At 45.6% G+C, this 26,408-nt stretch overlaps 2 protein-coding genes across 7 annotated transcripts in view; one reads left to right on the top strand and one right to left on the bottom strand.

Moving 5' to 3' along the window:
• Window positions 1–1,734: 1,734 nt before the first annotated feature.
• Window positions 1,735–12,729, top strand: LOC106590311 (kelch repeat and BTB domain-containing protein 2). Of its 3 annotated transcripts, XM_014181192.2 has the most exons (6): window positions 1,736–1,919; window positions 2,210–2,410; window positions 5,427–6,298; window positions 8,902–9,067; window positions 9,369–9,602; window positions 9,880–12,729. In XM_014181192.2, the coding sequence occupies exons 3-6, from the start codon at window positions 6,126–6,128 to the stop codon at window positions 11,206–11,208; spliced, it is 1,902 nt and encodes a 633-aa protein (XP_014036667.1). In that variant the 5' UTR covers window positions 1,736–1,919; window positions 2,210–2,410; window positions 5,427–6,125; the 3' UTR covers window positions 11,209–12,729. The 3 variants fall into 3 exon arrangements, with proteins under 3 accessions (XP_045567010.1, XP_014036667.1, XP_045567011.1); XM_045711054.1 differs by having other exon boundaries at window positions 1,735–2,410; XM_045711055.1 differs by lacking the exon at window positions 2,210–2,410.
• Window positions 12,730–13,420: 691 nt separating this feature from the next.
• avl9 (AVL9 homolog (S. cerevisiase)) overlaps window positions 13,421–26,408 on the bottom strand; it is a 32,611-nt gene continuing 19,623 nt past the window's right edge. For 3 of the 4 annotated variants that reach the window (XM_014181189.2, XM_014181186.2, XM_045711052.1), the window contains exons 12-16: window positions 25,792–26,011; window positions 25,422–25,539; window positions 25,176–25,229; window positions 15,680–15,768; window positions 13,421–15,447 (exon numbers count right to left, since the gene is read on the bottom strand). In XM_014181189.2, coding sequence (XP_014036664.1) covers window positions 15,311–15,447; window positions 15,680–15,768; window positions 25,176–25,229; window positions 25,422–25,539; window positions 25,792–26,011 — 618 coding nt within the window. In that variant the 3' untranslated portion in view covers window positions 13,421–15,310. Of the gene's footprint in view, window positions 15,448–15,679; window positions 15,769–23,522; window positions 24,651–25,175; window positions 25,230–25,421; window positions 25,540–25,791; window positions 26,012–26,408 lie in introns of those variants that run through there. The other variant, XM_045711053.1, reaches the window with a different exon arrangement.

Genomic DNA, 26,408 nt, shown 5'->3' with positions numbered 1-26,408 from the left:
GTCTTCAGACTTTCTTTGCTATGAGACTTGAAATTGAGCTCAGGTACATCCTGTTTCCAGTTATCATCCTTGAGCTGTTTCTACAACTTGATTGGATTCCACCTGTGGTAAATTCAATTAATTTGACATGATTTGGAAAGGCACACACCTGTCTAATATAAGGTCCCACCATATGACAGTACATGTCAGAGCAAAAACCAAGCCATGAGGTCGAAGGAATTGTCCGCAGAGCGTCCGGCACAGGATTGTATCGAGGCACAGATCTGGGGAAGGGTGGCAAAAAAATTCTGCTGCGTTGAAGGTCCCTAAGAACACAGTGACCTCCATCATTCTTAAATGGAAGAAGTTTGGAACCACCAAGACTCTTCCTAGAGCTGTCCACCTGGCCAAACTGAGGAATCAGGGGATAAGGGCCTTGGTAAGGGAGGTGAGTTCATCTGTGGAGATGGGAGAACCTTCCAGAAGGACAACCATCTTTGCAGCACTCCACCAATCAGGCCTTTGTGGTAGAGTGGCCAGACGGAAGCCACTCTTCAGTAAAAGGCACATGACAGCTTGCTTGAAGTTGGCAAAAAGACACCTAAAGGACTCTCAGACCACGAGAAACAAGATTTCATGAGAAACAAGATTTTCTGATCTAATGAAACCAAGATTGAACTCTTTGACCTGAATGCCAAGCGTCACATCTGGTGGAAACCTGGCACCATCCATACGGTGAAGCATGGGGTGGTAGCATCATGCTGTGGGGATGTTTTTCAGCAGCAGAGACTGGGAGACTAGTCAGGATCAAGGGAAAGATGAACGGAGAAAAGTACAGAGAGATCCTTGATGAAAACCTGCTCCAGAGCGCTCAGGACCTCAGACTGGGACGAAGGTTCACCTTCCAACATTACAACGACCCTAAGCACACAGCCAAGGCAACGCAGGAGTGGCTTCGGGACAAGTCTCTGAATGTCCTTGAGTGGCCTTGACAGAGCCCGGACTTGAACCCGATCGAACATCTCTGGAGAGACCTGAAAATAGGGGAAAACATATCTGCAGAGGAGAATGGGAGAAACTCCCCAAATACAGGTGTACCAAGCTTGTAGCGTCATACCCAATACAATTTAAGTCTGTAATCGCTGCCAAAGGTGCTTCAACAAAGTACTAAGTAAATGGTCTGAATACATATGTAAATGTGATATTTAGTATATATTTTTTTACATCTGTTTAATCAATTTTATAATAAGGTTGTAAAGTAACAATGTGGAAAAGGTCAAGGTGTACTTTCTGAATGCAGTGTGTGTAAATATATTTTTTCTTACTTTTTTTTAAAATTTGCATTTTTGGTTAAGGGCTTGTAAGTAAGCATTTCATGGTAAGGTATTCTGCAAACGTGACAAACATTTCATTTTACCCAGATGAACAGTCATTGGTCTATTATAATCAGATCATATTGTGATTCATGATGTGGGCCGAAAGGTCCACATAATTTTCACAAATTCATTGTCATCGACCTCATAGTGTGGATATATCATTAAAAAAAAACTGGAAAACACGTTTTTAACTGCACTGCCTCTTCACCCTATGTCACTGTTGTTTTAAGCCGACTTTGCCGTCGCCCGCTCAGGACACATGGCTCACGCCCGGGATGTCCCGGTTCCAAATCGAATGCAATCAACGCTAACCCGGTACACCCGGGGCATGTCCGGAGCATTAATATAATCCCCTAACTGAGACTGTTTTTGGGCGCTTGCCCAGTATCCTCATTTGGCCCCTGTTGTCTTGTGCGGCGCCTGCGTTGTCGAGAAAGGTTTCTTGCTGGTTGCCTCTCGCGGCCTTAATTGTGTAAATTCGGCTTCCGGAGCTAGATACTTTCTGTAATAGCAAGAAAAGACCGGTCGGCGTCGAGTATTGCATATCGCCTTAAATTAGCTAGTGTAAGGAAATATGTTTGTTTAATATCTTAACAGCCATATATACATGCATAGCTAACTCATTCTAGTAATGTAACGGTTGCTTGTTAGCCAGCTCACAGTCTAGTTAACGCCGACGTCTAAAACCTAGCTAACGAGCTTAGCAAATGCTAACCCTTCCTAGCTAGTGCTACGTTGCTTGCTTACGTTGGATATTATTTACCTGCTTGCTTAGCTAGGTCTATGAGACTGCTGGAAACTATACGGACCTACCTCATCACTATAGTTAGCTAACTGAATAATTTGTTTGGCAGGATATGTGTGGGTGTAACGTCAATTCCCGAGTCGGGGCAAGAATTACCCGGAAGGGACGAGCAACTGCCGCCTTTGTAGATGTATGATCAAGCTAACATAACTGTAGACAATAGCTAATAGTTGCAGCGATTAGACTGTGTGGGATCCGGCAATCAAGCTTTCACGTCTAATTGCGGATAAATCCTTCGAAAAGAAGAACGGTGAGTATGCGAACTAGTCTGTCATCAGTCACCACATCCACTGAAGGCCTGGCTTGCTTATCCATGTTTTGGATGGGGGGGGTCTGGGAAGTAGCTAGCTTAAATTGGGCAGTAACCCAGCCAACTAACGCTAGCTTGCTAACCTAGCCAGAATGTTTAGCTAGCTAACACCGACAAAGTAACGGTAACGTAGCTACAGTAGTTTGATAACATTGACTAGCTATCCAGTTGCTCGAATTTAGCTAAGTGTTTGAATTTGAATTATCACCATGCAATTAGTCGCTAGGTTAGCCAATCAACTTCTAGCTCTTTTTTTGGTTTTTTTGTTACAGTGACCGTAATGTGGCCTAGCAGTAAGGATGTCATGTAATACAGATAATTAACATGGCTAACGTTAGTCACTAGCTGGCTAGGCATTTTAATTATTGGCCAGTTTTCTAGAACAACTCCTACAAATAATTTGGTAACCGTTAAGAATTTTCAGCGTCCTAAAGTCAATCGAGATTGTCATCTTGTAGTCCTAAAAACCGGAAATGAGTTACCTCTTCTTAAATTCAGCCATTCCTATGGGGGAAATTAATGGGGTTTTGGAATAAACGTCGAAAATAAGGTCTGAGGTTAACACAGGCTTAGGAGTTCTTAAACGTTTTGTTCTATGATATCATATCAGTCAGTTAACATGACCTTCATGAATTAGGAAGTCCTTATGTTCTTTTGATTAAATGAATGCTTAAAAATGTACAAAGTGACGTTAGCTGATGAATGTTCTTATAGAACAAATTGTATATTATCTCCTAAACCTGTGTTTACCACAACTTATTTTCGGTGTTTATCCCACAATCTTATGTATTTCCCTATAGGCTTCGGCCAATCAGCCATGGCAGAGTTGGTGCCTACAAAAAGACGCCATTACCATTGCGCTCTCGGTTACAGATGGCACCTGTTAGCTGGCTATGCTAACGTTAGCTAGATGAGTTTGCTAACCAACCACTAGCTAGTTGGCTAACAATAGTCAGGCAATTAGCTACCTACAATAAGATTTCTTTATCAGTACACAGGCGAAAGTAAGCCATATTTAGGTTAGCCAGCTTTATGTCCCATGTTGTGGGGAGGAGAGCATAAAAACACAAATCATTGGGCCAGTTCGTTTTGCATGGCTGGTGCACCAGGTGGTTGGAGATTTCACTTAGACATGCTCCGAAACTACTGTCTGTCTTCAATTAGCCACAGAATCCCTAATTTGAAAGCAACTGTTTTTCTAGAAGTTGTGCTGCTCTATTTTCACTTATGTGCGCCAGCCCCTAGCAATTCGACTTGTAGCCAATGAGCTTCAGCCCCTCGCCACTTAATTGACATATAGTAAGATACACACACACACACAGCAGAGAGAGCAATGAAGTGGTGCAAATATCTACACACTTGTGGTGTAGTACGCAATTTTTCAGGGATCACTTTTGGCTCGTGAGTGCTACTTTCAGAACTCCTGGCTAAAAAGTATATGAAAGTACCATTGAAAGTACCATAGAAACTAAGGACCAATGGTAATGGTCTAAAATGTGTGTACTCTGCCCACCTGGGGCACTGGGCCATTAAAAATAACTCACCCATTGGCAAGTGAAGTGAGATGGCTAACGTCATCAGCCTAGTAGTAGTAGTACAGTGTTTTGGTGCGTGGTCACCAATGTTGCCAGCTCGGGACTGTATGTACAGGTCCATGTTAATTTGTTGATCTTAGAAGAATGCTTACTTCACACTGTTGCCTGTCAAGATTGACGTAGCTAGCTATGTCAATGGATGGACAAATTGGCTATCATCAACTGGTGGGCGGGAAAGTGTTATTTAACAGACTGATGTGGCCATGTTCTTAATGACTAACCTCCAACCATGTGCCAGAGTGGAGAAATAACCAATAACAACGGTTGTAATTCAACTACTTCACTTATGGAAGGCCTGATAATCTTTTGCCTTTCACATGTGGCCACCCATGTGGTTTACCTGGCGAAATTGCTATTTCTGTCACCAATTGCCCTTAGTTTGGCGTTGGTAGGACTGCATATGGTGTAGGCTACACCACTTCAAGCCAATGGGCTGGATTGCTAAGAAAATTGCCTTGATAGCATGGCAGCTGAAGTCATCCAGGATATGACTATGCATGCGTCCCAAATGGAACCATATTCCTTATTTGGTGGACTACTTTTGACCTGGACCCATAGTGCACTACTTTTGACCAAAGTCCTATGTAGGGAATAGGGTGACATTTGGGACATGCCCTATGAGTGGTGTTAACTTACAGCTCTGAAGCCACAGCCAAAAGCATGTTCTGTGTCCTGATTTTTCTGTAGATTTTTTTTTTCTGTAGTGCCCTGTTACCAACAAATTAATCTGACAGTTGGTTTTATCAGGGCCTCGCTCTCTCCCATTTTAATTGCTTGACACAGGCACATAGCAGGCTGTTAGTGAGTGCAATGAGTCTCTCCAAGCGGAGCCAGGGATGGATGGATGGATGGATGGAGGGGAGGGGGGGGACCTGCCAGGGGAAACCAGATTGTTGACAATGCACTTTTCTCATGTGGAAGGGATTGGGGATGTGGGCTGATCTGACAGGCAGGGAGTGAGAATGGTGGCGAGGGGGATGGGGGGGAGGAGACTGTCTGCCTGAAAAGCAGATTCTGTTATTCAATGTAGTATTAGGCCTGCTATGCACTTTATGTTCTGTAGCGTGTCCCTGGAAAATGTCTTAAGTGAGATCAATATAAAGTTAACAGGAAGTATTTATACACAGAAATGTTGGGAACAACATGTTATTGTCTGTATCTGTCCTGTATTCCTCCCCTGAGCTGTTATAGGCTGTTTGTTTGATGCATCCTATCCCCTCCATAGTGCACTACTTTCGAACAGCTTCTCATGGGCCCCTGGTTAAGTGCTATACATAGGGAACAGCCCTGTTTTCTGTGTCCTGGGCCTGATCTGATCTATGGAAAGTGCTTTTATTGATTTGTTCTATTCTGTGTTTCAGCCCAGCACTGATTTAGCTGCATCACTATCACCACCACAGCCAGTCTGCATCTCCTGTCCCCACTACCTCCATCCAGTCCCCTGTGCCTGCCTGTCTTGTCTGCTCTGAGAGAGACCGGTCTATCTGGGCTATACAGAGCAACGAAGAACAAACACAGCCGACATTGAAGCACCAGCACTGACTGGTTTTTGGCTCTAGAGACCACACCAAGGACTTAGACAGAGGGAACTTCCTGCGCCACTCTTAACACTAAGAGGGGAACCAACCTGATTTTGATCACCCTGCATCCTGTCTTCTCTTCCATAACAGGGGAACAGAAGGAGTTGCTGCTTCAGTTTTTTTGCTGCAGAGGTCCTCTTTATCCTGGTCCTGGGACACAGCGTATTGTTTTGGTCAACACCCCTGCTCTGTTCTACCCTGCCGACATCAGCCAACGGTGGTGTCACAAAGCAGAGGGGTCTCTGTACCCTGTCGTCACTTTGATTTATTCTCATCCCCCCCCCCCCCGGGTTGGTTTTGAGTCAACACCGCTGCCTGCCTGCCGACATCAGTCATCACAAAGCAGCGGGGTCTCTTTCTGTAGGAGTCTGCAGTAGCTTTTAGGTTACTTATCTCCCCCCCCAATTTGGTTTTGGAGCCCGGTTCTTTTACCGGCTGCTTGAACTGCTGAAACTGGGGCGCGATTCATGGGATGCAACCATGTCGGATCTCAGTGAGCGCAGGCCAGTTAACATGGACTACGCGGTCTCCCTGCTGGAGCAGCTCAACTTCTTCTATGAGCAGAAGTTACTGACTGACGTGGTGCTGCTGGTGGAGGACAACGAGTTCCCATGTCACAAGATGGTCCTGGCCACATGTAGCTCCTATTTCAGGTGAGTCACTGTGGTGTCTTCTGGACTGTTCTGTGCAGCAGAATGTTACGTACAAGTACTACAGCTCAGCATCTTGTGACTATGATGTAGCCCTAGCCCTCGCCCTGCCTGAGCAAGCCTATTTGGGAACCCATTAAGTCACTCCTGGGCTGTGTCTGAAATGGAACCCTATTCCCTATATAGTGCACTTACTACATAAGGAACAAGGTGCCATTTGCGACACACTCCTGGGCTTACTGTTGCATGTGTGTGTTGGGGAGAGAGAACTGTGAAATGGTTCAGTTAGGCCTGCATTTAGCTTTCCAGTATTCACCTATGTTGGAAACATGACAAGCATTAGTCTGACACTCTTAGGATTAGGCTACACATTCCACCTTCTCCCTGAAGTTAGTGTGCGTTTCAAATGGTGGCCCTAAAATGTCAGATCCTACTTCTCTGTTTGTCAGTTATTAATCACTGTTTAGTAGTAGTAGTAGAAGAATGACGCAATTTTAGTCTGTGGTTCAAGAGAAGGTAGGCCCAGGGGGCTCATTTAGAAGCACAACATTACATAGCTGCAGTGGAGATGATGACCGGGCAACCCCAGACACCACATTGATTTATATGCAACGCAGGACAAGCTAGTTAACCTAGTAATATCATCAACTGTGTAGATTGTTTATAAGACGTTTAATGCTAGCTAGCACCTTACCTTGGCTCATTGCAGCCACGAGGTCCTTTTGACGCTGCACTCGCACAACAGGTGGGCAGCCTGCCACGCAGTTTCCTCATGGATTGTAATGTAATCGGCGTCCAATAAGGCCGATTACCAATTGTTATGAGAACTTGAAATCGGCCATGCCGATTAATCGGTCAACCTCTAGATAAGAGGCTGCGTGAATCAGGCCTTCATGGTCAAATTGCTGTAAAGAAACCACTACTAAAGGACAGCAATAAGAAGACTTGCTTGGGCCAAGAAACATGAGTAGTGGACAATAGACTGGTGGAAATCTGACCTTTTGGTCTGGGTCCAAATTTGAGATTTTTGGTTACGACCGCTGTGTCTTTGTGACGCAGAGTAGGTGAACGGATGATCTCCACGTGTGGTTCCCACCGAGAAGCATGGAGGTGGTGTGGGGGTGCTTAGCTTCTGACGCTGTCTGTGATTTATTTAAAATTCAAGGCACACTTAACCAGCATGGCTACCACAGCATTCTGCAGCGATACGCCATCCCATTTATGTTGTGCTTAGTGGGACTAATTTAATTTTAACAGGACAATGACCAACACAACTCCAGGCTGTGTATGGGCTATTTGATGAAGGAGAGTGCTGCATCAGATGACCTTACCTCCACAATCACCTGACCTCAACCCCAATTGAGATGGTTTGGGATGAGTTGGACTGCAGAGTGAAGGAAAAGCAGCCAACAAGTGCCCAGTATATGTGGGTTCTCTTTCAAGACTGCTGGAAAAGCATTCCAGGTTAAGCTGGTTGAGAGAATGCTAAGAGTGCAAAGCTGTCATCAAGGCAAAGGGTGACTACTTTGAAGAATCTAAACACTTTTTATGGTTACTACATTATTTCATAGTTTTGATGTCTTCACTATTATTCTACAATGTAGAAAATGGTACAAATAAAGAAATGCCAAATATTTGACTGGTACTATATACATGACGAGCTTATGTAGCCTAGTCTTTTGAACACAGACGTTCCTAGTAAAGATCCAGCAGACACATTTCCTGGCTGCTCTCCTCTCACACCCACCTATTCGTCCTCACTGATTCCCACGCACACCACTCGTTATCCGGTGACAACATGCAAAGCAGTTCCCCTCTTGGGTTCACAGAGGTATCCATTCTCTTGCTCTTGACGCGTTCTGGCTCTCTCCCATTTCCCCCCCCCAGGAGGTGTCCTTCTCTCCCTCTTGGCACTCTCTGGCTCTCCTCCCTTTACCCTCCTTGCTGCAGTTAAAGGGGCCTGGGGGGGGGGGCTCTGGCGTACTTATACTAGTAAGGGAACCCTTGTCACGCAGGCAAGCAGAGCTGGGTTGGTGTGGGGGGTATGTGAGAGGGGTAAGCTAGTGACACAGAGGATGCCTGCAAGGTTGTGTAATATCCAGCCCAGGGCCCTGGCAGGTCCAGATCTTGCTGTAAGCAGCACAAACTCACAGGTTTTGGTGACATATTGTTTTTGAAGGAGAAAGGCAGTGTCACAGACAGCTGTGTGGGTGTCAGGATGTTGTAGATCAATCCTAAACTCGTCCTAGGCCTCCCACATTTTCTTTGCCCTAGCACTACACAGCTGATTCAAATAACCAAAGCTTGATGACGAGTTGGTTAATTGAATATAGCTGTGTAGTGCTAGGGGGGGGGGGAAACAACGCATGGACCCAGAGGGGGCCCCAGGACCAAGTTTGAGAAACCCTGTTGTAGATGACTGTCTAATATGTCACGCTTAGTGTCTGTCACAATACCAATGTTTTACTTAACCCATAGCAGCAAACTACTGCTTTTAATGATGTGAAATAGCTGAAGTCAACAATTTTGAAATGGACAACGTTTTTAATGATGAGCTGACTGAGTACTGATCCCTGTCCCTCCCACCCTGTGTTCTCCCTCACCAGGGCAATGTTTATGAGTGGTCTGTCTGAGAGTAAACAGACTAATGTTCACCTGAAGAACGTGGACCCTGCCACTCTCCAGATCATCATCACCTATGCCTATACAGGCAATCTGGCTATCAATGACAGCACTGTGGAGCCACTCTATGAGACCGCCTGCTTCCTACAGGTGTGGTACCAGTCTCCTATTCCCCCCACTCCACTCGTCTGGGTCTCAACATTACTCTACTGATCTGATCTACAGAGGTAGATGTGTCCTGTCTTCATGAGTCTCGTCACATGACTACGTCACATCACTGACCCTCCTATTTCTGATCAGTGGACATTACTGAGTGTGTGTGTGTGTGTGTGTATGCCTAATTGAGTGATTGTGTCTCTTAGTAATATAATCTCAATGATGATCTTGATGATTTTCATGCAGTAGCTATTTCTCTATAATACCACTGCCACCCCCCCCACCACCTATCTAGGTAGAGGATGTGCTACTGCAGTGCAGGGACTACCTGGTGAAGAAGATCCACGCAGACAACTGTGTCCGGATGCTGAGCATCGGGGATCTGTTCTCTTGTGTGGAGCTGAAGCAGAGCGCCAAGCGCATGGTGGAACACAAGTTCCCCGTGGTCTACCGTCAGGAGGCCTTCTTACAGCTGTCCCACGAGCTGCTGGTCGACGTGCTGTGCTCAGACAACCTCAACGTGGAGAAGGTGGGTACACACTTCTCTGGCTATACGTACCTAATGTACTTACTACATACTTAGAAATATTCCTACCGGTATGTGTACTTTTAAAAAATATATATCTTTTTGTAACTCTGTCTTAACATTGTTTCTGTGTTTCTTATCCCCGAGCTGTAAAGCTAGTTGCCCCTAGGGGATAAGAATGTGGCTTCTGGCTACGCAAAATGACTGCTTGTAAAACTGATACTACATTGTGACAACACCATAGGTATGTTTGATGTTAAAATATGATCTTTTCTCTCAGGAGGAGACGGTGAGGGAGGCTGCCATGCTGTGGCTGGAGTATAACATGGAGGCTAGGTCCCAGTACCTGTCTTCAGTTCTCAGCCAGATCCGCATCGACGCTCTCTCCGAGGTGACGCAGCGCGCCTGGTTCCAGGGCCTACCGCCTAACGACAAGTCTGTCGTAGTGCAGGGCCTCTACAAGTCCATGCCCAAGTTCTTCAAACCCCGCCTTGGCATGACCAAGGAGGAGATGCTCATCTTCATGGAGGCCACGTCGGAGTGGCCGTCTGACATGGGACAGGTGATGGCGGGCCCCAACCACACGGTGGTGTGTTACAGCCCGCAGGCCGAGAAGGTCTACAAGCTCAGCAACCCGCCCGGTGACCTCCAGAAGGTTGGGACGCTCGTCACACCCGACAACGACGTGTTCATTGCCGGCGGGCAAATCCCGCTGAAGAACTCGATCGCCAACCACGGGAAGAGCGGCAGCAAGCAACAGGCAGTATTCCGATCGGTGGATAGCTTCTTCTGGTTTGACGCCCAGCAGAATGCCTGGGTGCCTAAGACGCCCATGCTGTGTGCCCGCATCAAGCCCTCTCTGGTCTACTGCGAGGGGTACATCTACGCCATCGGGGGGGACAACGTAGGCGGGGAGCTGAATAAACGTACCGTAGAACGCTATGACTGTGAGAAAGACGAGTGGGCTATGATGAGCCCCCTCCCTTGCGCCTGGAACTGGACCACGTCCGTAGCAGCCCACGACTGTATCTACGTGATGACCCATGACCTCATGTACTGCTACTTCCCTCGCGCTGACACCTGGGTAGAGATGGCCATGAGGAAAACTAGTCGCTGCTTCGCCTCCGCTGCCACCTTCGGTGACCTCATCTTCTACATCGGGGGGCTCCACGTCGTCTCCAACTCGGGCGTCCGCATGCCCACCAGCACCATCGACGGCTCCTCCGTCACCGTGGAGATCTACGACGTCGGCAAGAACGAGTGGCGTCTGGCCGCCAACATCCCTGCCAAGCGCTACTCGGACCCGTGCGTGCGGGCCGTGGTGCTCCTTGGCTCTCTGTGCATCTTCATGCGGGAGACTCACATGAACGAGCGCGCCAAGTACGCCATCTACCAGTACGACCTGGAGCTGGACCGCTGGTACCTGAAGCAGCCTGTGTCTGAGCGCGTGCTCTGGGACCTGGGGAAGGACTTCCGCTGCGCCGTGGGGAAGCTATACCCATCCTGTCTGGAAGAATCCCCGTGGAAACCACCCACCTACCTGTTTTCCCCCGACGGGGCCGAGGAGTTTGAGGTGGACGGGGAGATGGTCTCCCTCCCTCACATATAGCTCGTAACCTTCCACCTCTCTGCCCCCAAACTGAGTCCCCGAATTGCCCTCTGAACTCTGGGTGTGACGTGTTGAGGGATGGACCTGAAAGCCAGAGGGGTAGGTTTGATGTCGGTCTGTTCCAAAGGGATCTGAGAGCTACAAGGCTGTTCTGCTGGCTGGCTGTTGCTGACAAACAAGCTATAAAAAGCCTCAGACATTGAAAATATAGGAGAGAAACGAAAAAGTAATATGGAATAAGTAGATTTCAGTTTTTTCTTTTGTCCGTTGCAACTTCAAGTCTGTTATACTGTTTCTACAATGTGATAATTGAAAGTCGACTGATTTGTGATGATGATGCACTTACTGGCGAAAAGCTCCTTGGAATAACTGTACCAAAATCCTTCTGGTCTCCACCTCTTTCTCCTATCACCACTGTTGTAAACCCACATCCCTCTCTCCTAGGGACACGTGGCCTGTGTCTCAGCCATATGGTACCCTATTCCCTAAGTAGTGCACTAAATGGGTAATATGGTGCCATTTGGGATGGGCCAAGTGTTGGGGGCTGTATGGGAGAGAAGGGGTTCTAGGTGGTGACTGCAGGTCCAGTCACTCTACCCGTTTTCTTCTTCACCTCTGTTCCAGACACGTAACCCCCTGCCTCTCCCCTCACTCCTTTAGTCCCCTGCTCACACTAACACCACTCTAGCCTGCCTGTCTCTTAGGCTGTGTCCCAAATGGCACCCGACTCCCTACATTGGGCCCTACTTTTGACCAGGGCACAAAGGGCCACCATAGGCTTGTTGAGCTGGCACTGTGGAGCTCTTGCCAAAAGTAGCGTCCTATATAGGGTTCCATTTGGGAGGCATCCTTAGTCAATCTCTCTGGACACAGGTCTTCCACAGAGCCAGCCAGCGGTTTACAGAACGGAGCTCACCCTAAGCAACCGCCATCTCATCGTCGTGATGGGAGGATTTATGCCGGCTTTTTATTTTTGACAAGCGCGAGTCTGCAACAACACACGCCTCCTTCACTCTCTCAATACTCATCAACTATAGATTTTTGGGCTCATGCATTTTTTTTTATTATTTTTTTTCCCTAAGCTGCTGAAATATATAAATATATTTTTCATGTTTAAAAAAGACAAACTGTTTTAGTGGGGAAAACAACCAGGTTCTATTTTGTATTAGTATTTTTTTTTTTAATTTAATAGACATTACTGTAGTGTGATTGTGTTTAGGTATCCACCCCCCCATCAGATTATTTTCTTGTGAGTGAAATACTGAGGAATCTTGCTGCTGATTGGGTCTGAGAAGGAGGGCTGGCCCAGTGCTGTTGCTATGGAAGTTGTCCAGGCAACCACTAGCGGTAGTGGAGACCGACTGGAGGGTGGTGTGGGAGGGAAGGAGCTGCTCCATGGTTCCTACCTTAAACATGAGCACAGGTGCTTCATGACAAACCTTACTAGCATGTTTGGCTGCATCATGTTCCTTTGGCACTGTATTTTGAATGAACGTTAATTTATTAAAAAACATACCAAAACGTTCTTGAAAAAAAATGACTTGTTATTTTCACATGGGTTGACGACACATGCTTGGTTTTGTTTTAAACATATCACAATGTGTTTAACTGTTAATCCAGTCTGCTCACAATTACAGATTTAGCCTATTTACATGTTCAGTTAGTCATAACCTAGGGACCTATTATGCCTGCTTAAAATCGTTTTTCACCATTCACAGAAGCCCTGTCAGTACCACCTCTGAATAGCTATAACTGGAGCTGGTTGCTTCCCAAATGGCAACCTATTCTATACAGGGAATAGTGCCATTTGGGACAGCCACTGAAGCCAAACAAACATCCCTCTACTGCTCTGCCCCCTCCCCACCCATAGCTTTTGAGCTGATAATCTGGAGGTCCCTGGGTTCGCGTGTGATGTTATTGAACTGAGGCACATGGCTGCAGCCTGTTTTTGTCCAGTAGACCCTGCGCCTGCTACCACATGTCCTGGTACACCACCCCCCCTCTCTCTCTACGGTCTTTTGTTTGGCTGACCTACATACAGTATGAACAGACCATGAATATCTCGCTCTCTTTAACAGAGAAGTACTTTTCCTGTAAGCTTATGGGAAGCACTTTAAGGTACAGAAGCAGTAAAGATGAGGCTGATTTCCAGCTGTTGAGTACAGAAGCTGAGAAAGTAGATTTCCATCTGTCTTTTCAGTAAAGAGCGGACTTTGTTTTCCATATTTAATGCAGCATAAATTAACTTCACAATTCATATTTTCGAAACACTACATGTCAGATGAAAAAAATATAATTGCATACTTAATGTAATTTTCAGAGTTCAACAGCAACATAAAGCATACAGTCAAAACAAATGACTCAGATTTTTAGTTTAAAAGTCAAGACAGGAAATCAAGGTCCAAAGTTCAGACAGCCGGCAAAGACGTCATTAGAGTTTAAAAACTGGACCTGGGCCCATGTCTAAATGTCTGAGTACGAGTGCTGATTTAGGATCAGTTTGGCCTTTTAGATTGGAATTAAGGTTATATGACAGGTGGGATCCTAGATCAGCACTCTCATTCCAACTTTTAGTGGATAGTCCAAGATCATGCCTTCCAAAGATCAATATATATACACTTATTTTCTAAATATGGATCTGTGCCTAACTTAAATCCAACAACTTCAATACAAACAGTTTGGGAGAAAGTACTGTAACAAGTATAGGCTAAGAGAGTACATAGAAATATAATCTTTCCTATGTATAGGTGCAACCAATTCCCTACGTATAGCACTAGTTTTAGTAGTGCACTTTCTAGGGAATAGGTTTAAAGGGCCTTAGTCAAAAGTAGTGCCCTATATAGGGAATAGGGTGCCATTTCAGATGCACAGTAGAGAGAGATTGGTTCCAGTCGTGTCGAGACAGGGAAATCACTTATTTATGTACAAGTCCAACAAACTATATACAACTAATGAATTAGTTTTATCCCATACTCCAACCATCTTTATAAAAGTTCACTATTACATGTATAGTGCGGACATAATGAGGAAAAAGATAAGTAGTTTTCTTAACCTGAAGGAATGACAAACAGAATGTGTTCCAAATGGCACCCTCTTCTCTTTATAGTGCACTAATTTTGACCAGGGACCGGTCAAAAGTAGTGCACTGTGGTATCGGGTTCCATTTGGGACACGGCCATAGGATGTCTGTCCTGTCCAGTAAACTGAGAATAACTTGCTCTGACCCAGCATCTTACTCATTTACAGTAACACAGCTTCCAGCCAGCGGTGCACTGGTTTCACACTGTCAGTATATACAGTATACACCTTGTTGGAATACAGTTCGAGCAAAACACTGGCAATGGATAAAACACAAAAGGTCTTCCACCACACAGAGAAAAACACACTGAAATCTGAAGTGTCTGAGGCTCTGAGCATGGGCTCTGAGGATGTTTCTGTCCGTCTGTTTAGCACAAGTGGCTATTCCTCTCATCTGCCCCTGACGGTCTGTCCTCCATGCTGGAGCAGTTGTAACCTGGGGATGGAGGGGAAAGGGTACTGCAGACCAGGGTTGCGTCCTAAATGGTATCTATTCCTAGTGCACTACTTACCACCAGTACTCTATGGGCCCTGGTCAAAAGTTGTGAACGACATAGGGAATAGAGTATCATTTACGACAAAGACCTGAATCCCTCTGCTGTGTTGTGGTATCCCATCAGAGGCCTGAAACAAATCCTTCCTAAAATAAAACCTTTCCCCAAACACGCAAAAATCAACCTATCCTGCCCACCTGACCCCAGTTCCTTCTGTAACTAACTGGTTCTGAAAGAAAGGGGGAGAGGAGGAATAGGAGGAGTGTGTCACGTCGCATCCTGTCTCCTTGCCTCCTTCTCAACCGTATTGGAGGACACTGTCCAAGATCCCTCCCCTCTGACCTTCTCCAATAGGGTTTGAGAAGGAGCTCAGGAGAAAGGATGCAGGGAATCAAGGAAAGATGAATCGAGAGACTCAGGGAAGGACTGTTGGAGGGGGTTAGGTTAGGGTATCCTCGGCTTAACTCATGTTGGCTAAAGCCTGTGACAGAGGCTAAGGTTAGGTTAGGAGGCAGGCAGCAGGTAGGTGGTCAAGGCTTGGCCTCTGTAGGTGATTGAGGCTCAGGGGAGGCTGCTGGAGTGGCTAAAATAGCAGGCTGGGCCAACGTAGAGAACCAGGACGACATGGCTGACTTAGCACTGGTTAACACTCCACCCACCGACTGACCTGGAGGATGGAGACAGGAGGCATTGTGGATAAGATATAAAGTTCTGTACTGAACAATACATTTCTTATAAATTAATTGATGAAAACAAAGCCATCCGGGAGTGAATGTTAGTTAGCAGTGTGTTGACTATTTTTGAAGGCCAGTTTCCTGGACTACAAATCCTTCACAGGTGGCTTAATTTGAGTCTGGGGAAAAGGTTGGTTAGAGAGACTGACTGTTTATCGGTCTCACCTACTGCCTTCCCGGTCTGCACGACACTCCGACTGGTGGTGATCACAGCTGCTCCAATTTTCTTCCCCCGTTCGCTGTTCTGCACCGAGCTGAAATTCAGCGAGAGAATAGAAAAAAAAGGGCTATTCAGTCACGACCAACCATGTTGCACCCAGAAATAAACCCTGGGTAGCAGTGACACATTTCTCAACTAAAATGTTGCTACAGCCTGTTATAGTACTGAATAACTCTGCGGAAGTAGAGAGAGTGTTACTGTCACCGGTGGTCCAAACCAATCCAACCTGAGACTAGAGCAGCAGAGAGAGTCCACTTCTTGTCCTGGGTACATTTCACAACATACACACAAATAAATCCAGCCTGGCGGTCTCTTTTTAAAAAATCACCCAGATGTCAACACACACATTACAGTCCCAAGAGGGTCAGTAGTCCTGGTCAAATGATTGGATAGATATAAGCGTTCTCTTCTTACTAACCTCGGTGACAAGAGGATAGATAGCATTACTGCAATATCTAGCTTCACCTTGCCTTCTGATTGGCTAGGTAGAAGTTTTTCGCTATATTGCTTAGACCTATCCAATCCTCTCAGATCTAGGGACTAGGGGTCTATTTAGAATTCAGCTGTGGTGTCCCGTGACTCCTACACTACATACTGTACAGGATACAGTCACAGTACACTGCGTACAGGATACAGTCACAGTACACTGCGTACAGGATACAGTCACAGTACACTGCGTACAGGATACAGTACACTGCGTACAGGATACAGTACACTGCGTACAGGATACAGTACACTGCGTACAGGATACAGTACACTGCGTACAGGATACAGTACACTGCGTACAGGATACAGTCACAGTACAGGATACAGTCACAGTACAGGATACAGTCACAGTACACTGCGTACAGGATACAGTCACAGTACACTGCGTACAGGATACAGTCACAGTACACTGCGTACAGGATACAGTCACAGTACACTGCGTACAGGATAGTCACAGTACACTGCGTACAGGATAGTCACAGTACACTGCGTACAGGATAGTCACAGTACACTGCGTACAGGATAGTCACAGTACACTGCGTACAGGATACAGTCACAGTACACTGCGTACAGGATACAGTCACAGTACACTGCGTACAGGATACAGTCACAGTACACTGCGTACAGGATACAGTCACAGTACACTACGTACAGGATACAGTCACAGTACACTACGTACAGGATACAGTCACAGTACACTACATAGAGGATACAGTCACAGTACACTGCGTACAGGATACAGTCACAGTACACTGCGTACAGGATACAGTCACAGTACACTGCGTACATGATACAGTCACAGTACACTACGTACAGGATACAGTCACAGTACACTGCGTACAGGATACAGTCACAGTACACTGCGTACATGATACAGTCACAGTACACTGCGTACAGGATACAGTCACAGTACACTGCGTACAGGATACAGTCACAGTACACTGCGTACAGGATAGTCACAGTACACTACGTACAGGATACAGTCACAGTACACTACGTACAGGATACAGTCACAGTACACTACGTACAGGATAGTCACAGTACACTACGTACAGGATACAGTCACAGTACACTACGTACAGGATACAGTCACAGTACACTACGTACAGGATACAGTCACAGTACACTACGTACAGGATAGTCACAGTACACTACGTACAGGATAGTCACAGTACACTACGTACAGGATACAGTCACAGTACACTACGTACAGGATACAGTCACAGTACACTACGTACAGGATACAGTCACAGTACACTATGTACAGAATACAGTCACAGTACAGCTGCAGAGAATGGACTTCTGTACTGAAGCCTTGTTCACACTGCAGGCCTTAATGCTCAAATCAGTTTGGTTTTTCAAAACAAGAGACCGATGTTCCCTCTAAGCTGAACGCGGCCGCGCAGAACAAATGCTCCTGACGAACAGCTGTTGTGCTGACGTTGCTTCCAGAGGCAGTTTGGCACTCGGTAGTGAGTGTTGCAACCAAGGACCACTTCACAATAACAGCACTTACAGTTGACCGGTGCAGCTCCAGCAGGGCAGACATTTGACTTACTGACTTGTTGGAAAGGTGGCATCCTATGTCGGTGCCACGTTGAAAGTCACTAAGCTCTTCAGTAAGGCCATTCGACTGCCTATGTTTCTTGTTTCTCTGTGGAGATTGCGTGGCTGTGTGCACGATTTTATACACCTGTCAGCAACGGGTGTGGCTGAAATAGCCGAATCCACTAACTTGAAGGGGTGTCCACATACTTTTGTATATATAGTGTATCTGTGTGTGTACGGTGTGGGTATGTGAGTGCATGTGCTTGCGTAGTCCACCATGTAGGGAACAGGGTGGCATTTGGGAGACACCCCATCTCTGTCCCAGTCTCTGCAGCACCACAGACTGTGAACGTCAGTGACAAACCACAGCCTTGTGGCTGTTGCACACGGGACAGGACACCAGACCCCATTCACCTCTCTCATAGCCTCCAGTGGTGGTTGCTAGGAGCCTGGGTGACAGAGTGACACCAATCCAGTGTCAGAGCTCGGACACCGACCCGACCACACAGACAGGCCCAACCCTCACTGCCTGACCCAAATAAACAGCCATGTAGGTCCAGCCCAGCCCGCTCACAATAAAACAGATCCCCATTTATGTCCCAAATGGCACCCTATTCCCTACATAACCCTATGGCCCCTGGTCAAATGTACTGCACTGTATAGGGAATAGGGTGCCATTTGAGACGCAACCGTCTGTTGGCACGGCGATGGTCGGCAGCCAGCCATGGACCCCGCTCTGCTTGCTGCAGGGCCGGCACAAAGTCATGCAGTCACGTGGCTTTGTTTTCAAAAGCACATCTCTGTCTCTCTATGAGTGGAGCGCTCGTTGTTGGCAACAAGAGATAACGACAGATGAATAGGAGAGCTGTGATGAACCTAACAGTATAATACAGACGCAATATTCACCACTCTCTCTCACCAGGACGTCAAGCAGATTTGTTTTCTCTTTTTCAGAGAGAGAGTGTAAAATACAGAGGGGGATGAGGAAAGAAGCCAGCTAGGACCTGGTTAGGACAAAGACTGGTCATTGTGTGAGGTGAGACTGAGTGACAGGACCAAGAGGAAAGAAAATAACTCCGTTTCTCCCGCTCTTTGTTGACCACCCTTCTAGCCTGCCCAAAGACCTGAATACAAAGCCCTTACACCCCTACCCACACTAGACACCATGTTTATTGATGCAGGGAGAGAGGAAAGAGGGTAAGAGAGGGAAAGACGGAGAGAGAAAGAGAGTTCCACTGTCATTGAGTGATGAGGGAAACAAGCTGGCTGACTGGTGGACAGGGTCTGGACTGGGGGGCCCTGATGACTGACGGCTCCACTGACCAATTAGGGCACACGAAAATTCACTATGGGATGAGATGTTTCGAAACAGAATGAAATGGGATGGTACTATAAGAACTGTTAAAAATGTTTTGGTACGTTTTGCCGTACTGAACAGTACCCACTGTTTTATTTTGTCCATCTGTCAGTGACGAGAGGGAAGCTTCACAAATGTCATTAAACACCTGACTCTTTCACATAAGACAGTCACAGTGGGGGGGGGAAGTAGAGTCACACACAGAGACAGATCGTGAGACATGCTGAATACCACAGTGTTCCTGTGTAGAAAGGAACCCAGGCTACTCTTATACAAAGTGAATGAAGCAGGAAATGAGTTTCATTTATTCCTTAAGAGCTTACATGGCCAACTGCCAAATTCCCTGTCCGACGGGTGAGTCCCATATTCCCTACATAGCGCACGCCTAGGGGCCTGGTTAAAAGTAGTGCACTTTATAGGGAATATGGAGCCATCTGGGACGCAAGCCTCTGACTCTACATCCAGCCTGCTATATCCAGAGATTACCATGCAGGGGGTGTAACACCCATACTCCCCTTCAGCACCTTGACTACATGCCAAATGGCACGCTATTCCCTATATAGTGCCCTACTTTTGACCAGAGTCCTATGGAAAATTCACCGTACAAAAGGTATGCTTTTCCATTCCTTTGGAAAGTTGGCCTATATATGCAACCGCTTCATTGTGTGAGTTACACTATCAAATCAAACTTTATTTGTCACATGCGTGGAATACAACAGGTGTGGACCTTACGGTGAAATGTGTACACAGCCGGGACCACAGAGAACCTAATACATAAACGTGTTGCATTTTAACTGAGCTGATACTCATCGTTACGAAGCTTCTGTAACGTACATCAAATATACATTTATACAGTTCACTTAGTTCTGACCAGAAGAGTTTCTGAAGTAATTTTCTGCTCTGAGAGTTTGTCACTCTCGCTCCACCGCTCAGAGGAGTTCAGGAGGACTTTCAACAGCGCCCCAGTCTGTCTGTTTGTTTGCCATTACGTCAGAGTTCACAGGGGTCGTGCATGTCGCTGAATAGCGGAGGGGAAAGAGAGAGAACCCATATAGTACCAGCAAGTAGATCTCCCCATGTTCTCACCATAAAGCTATCAATAGAGAAGTTCTGGATGAAGACACGTAGCCGGTGTCCCAAATGGCATCCTATTCCTCATGTGCACTATTTAGGGAGTAGGGTGCCATTTGGGAGGAGTATGGAATGTAACCTTAGAGGCAGGGTTGGCGATAAGGACCTGGGACAGTCAGCGTACGGCGGGATCACATTTCCTCTGCACTTTCTGTAACGTAACCCCCCGAAGACAGCCAGCAAGGGTTTTTGAGAATGAACCTCTCTCATCATTAATGTAGATACCTGGTGTCTGTCTTTATTACCATCACAAGCAGGGAACAGCAATTAGTAGCTTAGTACTCTATGAAATAGTGTGACTGCAGTGAAACATAGCAACTAGTGCCTTCAGAAAGTATTCATACCCCTCGACTTCCACATTTTGTTGTGTTATAGCCTGAATTCAAAATGGATGACATAAAAAAATTATCTTATCAATCTACACACAATACCCCATAATGACAAATTGAAAACATGTTTTTAAACATTTTTTATAAAATGTATTGCAAATGAAATACAGAAATATCAAATTCACATAAATATTCACACCCGAGTCAATACTTTGTAAAAGCACCTTTGGCAGCGATTACAGCTGTGAGTCTTTCTCAGAGCTTTGAACACCTGGATTGTGCAACATTATTCCATTATTATTTTCAAAATTCTTCAAGCTCTGTCAAATTGGTTGTTAATCATTGCTAGACAACGATTTTCAGGTCTTGCCGTAGAGTTTTAAGTAGATTTAAGTAAAAAGTGTAACTCGGCCACTCAGCAACATTCACTGTCCTCTTGGTAAGCAACTCCAGTGTAGATTTGGCCTTGTGATTTAGGTTACTGTCCTGCTGAAAGGTGAATTAATTTCCCAGTGTCTGGTGGAAAGCAAACTGAACCAGGTTTTCCTCTAGGATTTTGCCTGTGCTTAGTTCCATTCTATTTTTTTTATTCTGCAAAGCTCACCAGTCTTTAACGATTACAAGCATACCCATAACATGATGCAGCCATCAGTATGCTTGAAAATATGGAGTGTGGTACTCAGTAATGTGTTGTATTGGATTTGCAACAACGTACACTGTATTCGGAAAGTATTCAGACCTCTTTACTTTTTCCACATTTTCTTGCGTTACAGCCTTATTCTAAAATGGATTAAAACCTTTTTTCTCCCTCAATCTACACACAATACCCTATAATGACAAAGCAAAAAACGGTTTTTAGAAAGTTAAGCAAATTAATAAAAAATAAAAAAAAGCTGAAATATCACATAAGCATTCAGACCCTTTACCCAGTACTTGTTGAAGCACCTTTAGCAGCGATTAGAGGCTGGAGTCTTCTTAGGTATGACGCTACAAGCTTTGCACACCTGTATTTGGGGAGTTTCTTACATTCTTCTTTGCAGATCCACAAATGCTCTGTCAGGTTGGATGGGAAGCATTGCTGCACAGCTATTTTCAGGTCTCTCTAGAGATGTTCGATCGGGTTCAAATCCGGGCTCTGGCTGGGCCACAAGGACATTCAGAGACTTGTCCCAAAGCCACTCCTGCGTTGTCTTGGCTGTGTGCTTAGGGTCGTTGTCCTATTGGAAGGGTTTTATCAAGGATCTCCCTGTACTTTGCGCCGTTAATCTTTCCCTCGATCCTGACTAGTCTCCCAGTCCCTGCAGCTGAAAAACATCCAGGTTTCCTTCAGATCGTGATGCTTGGCATACAGGCCAAATAGTTCAATCTTGGTTTCATCAGACCAGAGAATCTTATTTCTCATGGGCAGAGTCCTTTAGGTGCCTTTCGGCAAACTCCAATTTCCGTCTGGACACTCTACCATAAAGGCCTGATTGGTGGAGTGCTGCACACATGGTTGTCTTTCTGGAAGTTCTCCCAGCTCCACAGGATTCTTGTTCACCTCCCTAAACAAAGCCCTTCTCCCCTGATTGCTCAGTTACTTGGTGGTTTCAAACTTCTTCCAACTAAGAATGATGGAAGCCACTGTGTTCTTGGGGACCTTCAATGCTGCAGAAACGTTTTGGTACCCTTCTCCAGATCTGTGCCTCGACACAATCCTGTCTCGGAGCTCTACGGACAATTCCTTTGACCTCATGGCTTGGTTCTTCCTCTGACATGCACTGTCAACTGTGGGACCTTATATAGACAGGTGTGTGCCTTTCCAAATCATGACCAATCAATTGAATTTACCACAGGTGGACTCCAATCAAGTTGTATAAACAGCTCAAGGATGATCAATGGAAACAGGATGCACCTGAGCTCAATTTCGAGTCTCATAGCAAAGGGTCTGAAAATGTATGTAAATATGGTATTTCTGCTTTTTATTGAATTGCTAGGCCTCCAAAGTGACACAGCGGTCTAAGGCACTGCATCGCAGTGCTAGAGGAGTCACTACAGACCCGGATTCGATCCCAGGCTGTGTCGCAGCCGGCCGCAACCGGGAGACCTGTGAGGCGGTGCACAATTGGTTCAGTGTTGTCCGTGTTAGGGGAAGGTTTGGCCGGCCAGGATGTCCTTGTCCCATCGTGCTCTAATGGCTCCTTGTGGCGGGACGGGCGCATGCATGCTGACTTTGGTCGGCAGCTGGACGGTGTTTCCTCCGACACATTGGTGTGGTTGGTTTCCGGGGTAAGCGAGCAGCGAGTCAAGAAGCAGTGCGGCTTGGTAGGGTCATGTTCCGGAGAACGCATGGCTTCGCCTCTCCCGAGTCTGTATGGGAGTTGCAGTGATGGGGCAAGACTAACTAACAATTGGATATCACAAAATTAGGGAGAAAAAAGGGGTAAAAACTACAACAAAGAAATGTCAAAACTGTAAAAAGTGAATTGCCTAGCCAAATTTTTGGCAGTATTGCTTTAGTGCCTTGTTGCAAACAGGATACCTGTTTTGGAATATTTTTATTCTGTACAGGCTTCCTTCTTTTGACTCTGTCAATTAGGTTAGTATTGTAGAGTAACTACAATATTGTTGATCGTACCTCAGTTTTAAATGGCTGTGACAGGAGAAAGCGGTTTTAAAGTCACCACTTGTCTCATGGTGAAATTCCTGAGCGGTTTCCTTCCTCTCCGGTAACTGAGTTAGGAAGGACGTCTGTATCTTTGTAGTGACTGGGTGTATTGATACACCATTCAAAGTGTTATGAATAACTTCACCATGCTCAAAGGGATTTTCAATGTCTGCTTTTTAAAAATGTTTTATAATCTACACAATAGGTGCCCTTCTTTGTGAGGCATTGGAAAACCTCCCTGGTCTTTCTGGTTGAATCTGTGTTTTAAAATCACTGCTCGACTGAGGGACCTTACAGATAATTGTATGTGTGGGTACAGAGATGAGGTAGTCATTCAAATATTATGTTTAAACACTATTATTGCACCCAGAGTGAGTCCGTGCAACTGATTATGTGACTTGTTAAACACATTTTTACTTCTTATTTAGGCTTGCCATAATAAAGGTGCAGAATACTTAGACTGATGACATTTCAGCTTTTTATTAACTTGTAAAAATGTCAAAAAACATAATTCCACTTTGACGTTATGGGGTATTGTGTGTAGACCAGTGACAAATCTCAATTCAATCCATTTTAAATTCAGGCTGTAACACAACAAAATGTGGAAAAAGTCAAGAGGTGTGAATACTTTCTGAAGGCACTAGGTTATATAATTATAACATAACTACAGACAATGACTAAGGAGTTAAGAATATGGAGGAAGGGAGGGCGATATGCACATCCTAAATTTGAGACTACGGATGCTGGGCAAAAAAATTATCATACAGACTGAGTAGAAATGTTGTATAGAATAAATCACCGGGAAGCAGCAAGATACCATGTTTGGGCCTCTCGTTCCTTTATCCCAGTTTAGACTATGGCCAATACATAAGGAATGACCCCATAGTGTCATCTTGGAGCCTTCCAACTTGGTTTGGGATTCATTTCCCCACTTTGCTCAGAATAGAAGTTATACCAAGATTGTATTTTGAGTCTATTAACCTCTAAACGGGAAAAAATATACAATTTTACTGCAGGTGTTCTGCTGTAAACTAAGGGCAAACATATTCAAAGTTACCTATAACATTGGTTTTCATCCATTTAGCCTGATTTCTACCTGTTGGTCCTCAATAATACAACTTGACTCAAACTCTCACCCTCAAAGACTTGACTTGGATTTGCATGTCTTGGCAAAAAATAGATTCTCTATCACATAACTGACTTGCCTAGTTAAATAAAGGTTTAATAAAAAAATAACAATGGGAGATTCTCATTTAGGCAAAAGTCTGTCCTCTCCTCGACTCCTTCCGTCCTCCTCTCCTCCGCGACCCGGAAACAGATAAGTGGTTGAGGAGTGTCAATTCGTTAGTCGGTGAACCGAAGAGTATGCTTCCGTCCTCGATGACCTACTTGGGCCAAGGATGCACAACGGCCTCCTCCTGGCGGCAAGAGCAGGAGTGTTTTGTTAATCAGCCACGCCCTCTTTGAATCAACGGTTGGTACGCACGTTTAAAAACGATAGGATACATTTTCCTTTTATCTATAAAATGTATTGCACAACTAACTTTATTTGTTTGTTTATTATCACTTGACACATTTATTTTGGGATTCCACCCCTGTAAACATTTGCCCAATGGGGGAAGGAGAGTCATTTCATACAAGCGCATTTTTGTTCATGATTACCTTCGACCTTTCCCAAAAGGAGGCGAGGCAGGACGGAGGAGAGAGGACGCAGGAGTTGAGCAAAACCAATTGTAAGTCTCCCTATATGCTGACCCACAGACTAAATTCTACCTGGCACAGAAACCCTTCTAAACTCACCACCGGGGGGCAGTCATCTGTATGTTTTCGTGGTACTGTCATTTAACTGATTTAGAGTAAATACACACGGGATATAGCCTATATTACTGATACTGTATGTATACGGGTAATCAATAGATTTCAATGAAGAATGAAGTACTCACTGTGAGAATCTTAACTTCAGATCAGCAGCACTGTACTGCCCTTGGAATGGATGGCTGACAAAGAAGAAATAACACAAGTCATTTTACATCAGAAGTACATTTTTTGTAAATAATTGAGAAAGTGTAGCAACATCATTTGCAAGACACCGACGATGGCCGATCCAACCACCCCCCTATATATTGCACTACCTTTGATCCTTACGGGCCCGGGTCAAAAGTAGTGCAGGGAATAGGGTGCCATCTTACCCTGGGGTGATCTTGGCCATGGCTGGGTGTTTGTTGCTGAACCACACTCTGTAGTTGTGTGTGATCCTCCAGGCTGAGATGAAGGGCGCGCCCCAGTCCGCTAGCAACTTCTCATTGTCTGGACACACACACACACACGCACACACACGCACACGCACGCACACACGCACACACACGCACACACACGCACACACAAACAAAAGAGCATTTAGCTGTTGAAATCATCTGAGACAAATGACTAGGAGTAGTATAGTCAAGTTCAGCGATGTGAGCAGGAAGTGATACCACATGGAAATAGTAGTAGGACTAGAGGAAGGTGTTCCCATTCATGAGAAGAAAAAAAACGCATCCCAAGCTATAAGTGTCCTACCTTCTTGTAAGGTAGAGGACAGGAGAGAATGGACGTAAAGTCCAAACTGGGCCCTAATCCATTCGTCCCCTCCCTCCCAGCCTGTCCCGTCCAGAAAGATGTCCTCGCGGTTCTCCGTGACGTGTTTGACCAGGTAGTCGGCGAAACGCAGGTCAGCCGTGGTCAGACCCAACAGCTTCCTCAACTCTGGGTCTCCGATCTGGATCTTAGCCTCCTCCACCTAGTAGGATGGACGGACACACACACGGATAGACAGTCACACACACACACACACACACACTAACTCAAGATATCTGGGAAAAAGAAGCCAAATCTGGTAGGCAGCATACATGTGGGAGACTTAAACACTCATTATGAAAACAGCATAGAACTACAAAAAATAGAGAAGGACAAGATCACCATCTGTAACCTAGAATAGGAGAGAACCGGTTAAAAACAGACCGATGTTCTCCTAAGCTCTCCACTAATTCTCCTCTAAGAGTAGCAGACTGTCAGTACACACTTGAGATCACTGGACCTATGGGAGAGAGGGGAGAGGATGGAGAGAGGAAAGATTGAGAGATGGCGAGAGAAGAGATGACGAGAAAGTGATGGAGGGAGGGAGGAGAGATGAAGAG

Source organism: Salmo salar, chromosome ssa29 (assembly GCF_905237065.1).
Source record: "Salmo salar chromosome ssa29, Ssal_v3.1, whole genome shotgun sequence".
In the NCBI taxonomy this organism is placed as follows: Eukaryota; Metazoa; Chordata; class Actinopteri; order Salmoniformes; family Salmonidae; genus Salmo; species Salmo salar.
Note: the sequence above shows the minus strand (reverse complement) of the source record. Positions and strands in the feature narration are given on the sequence as shown.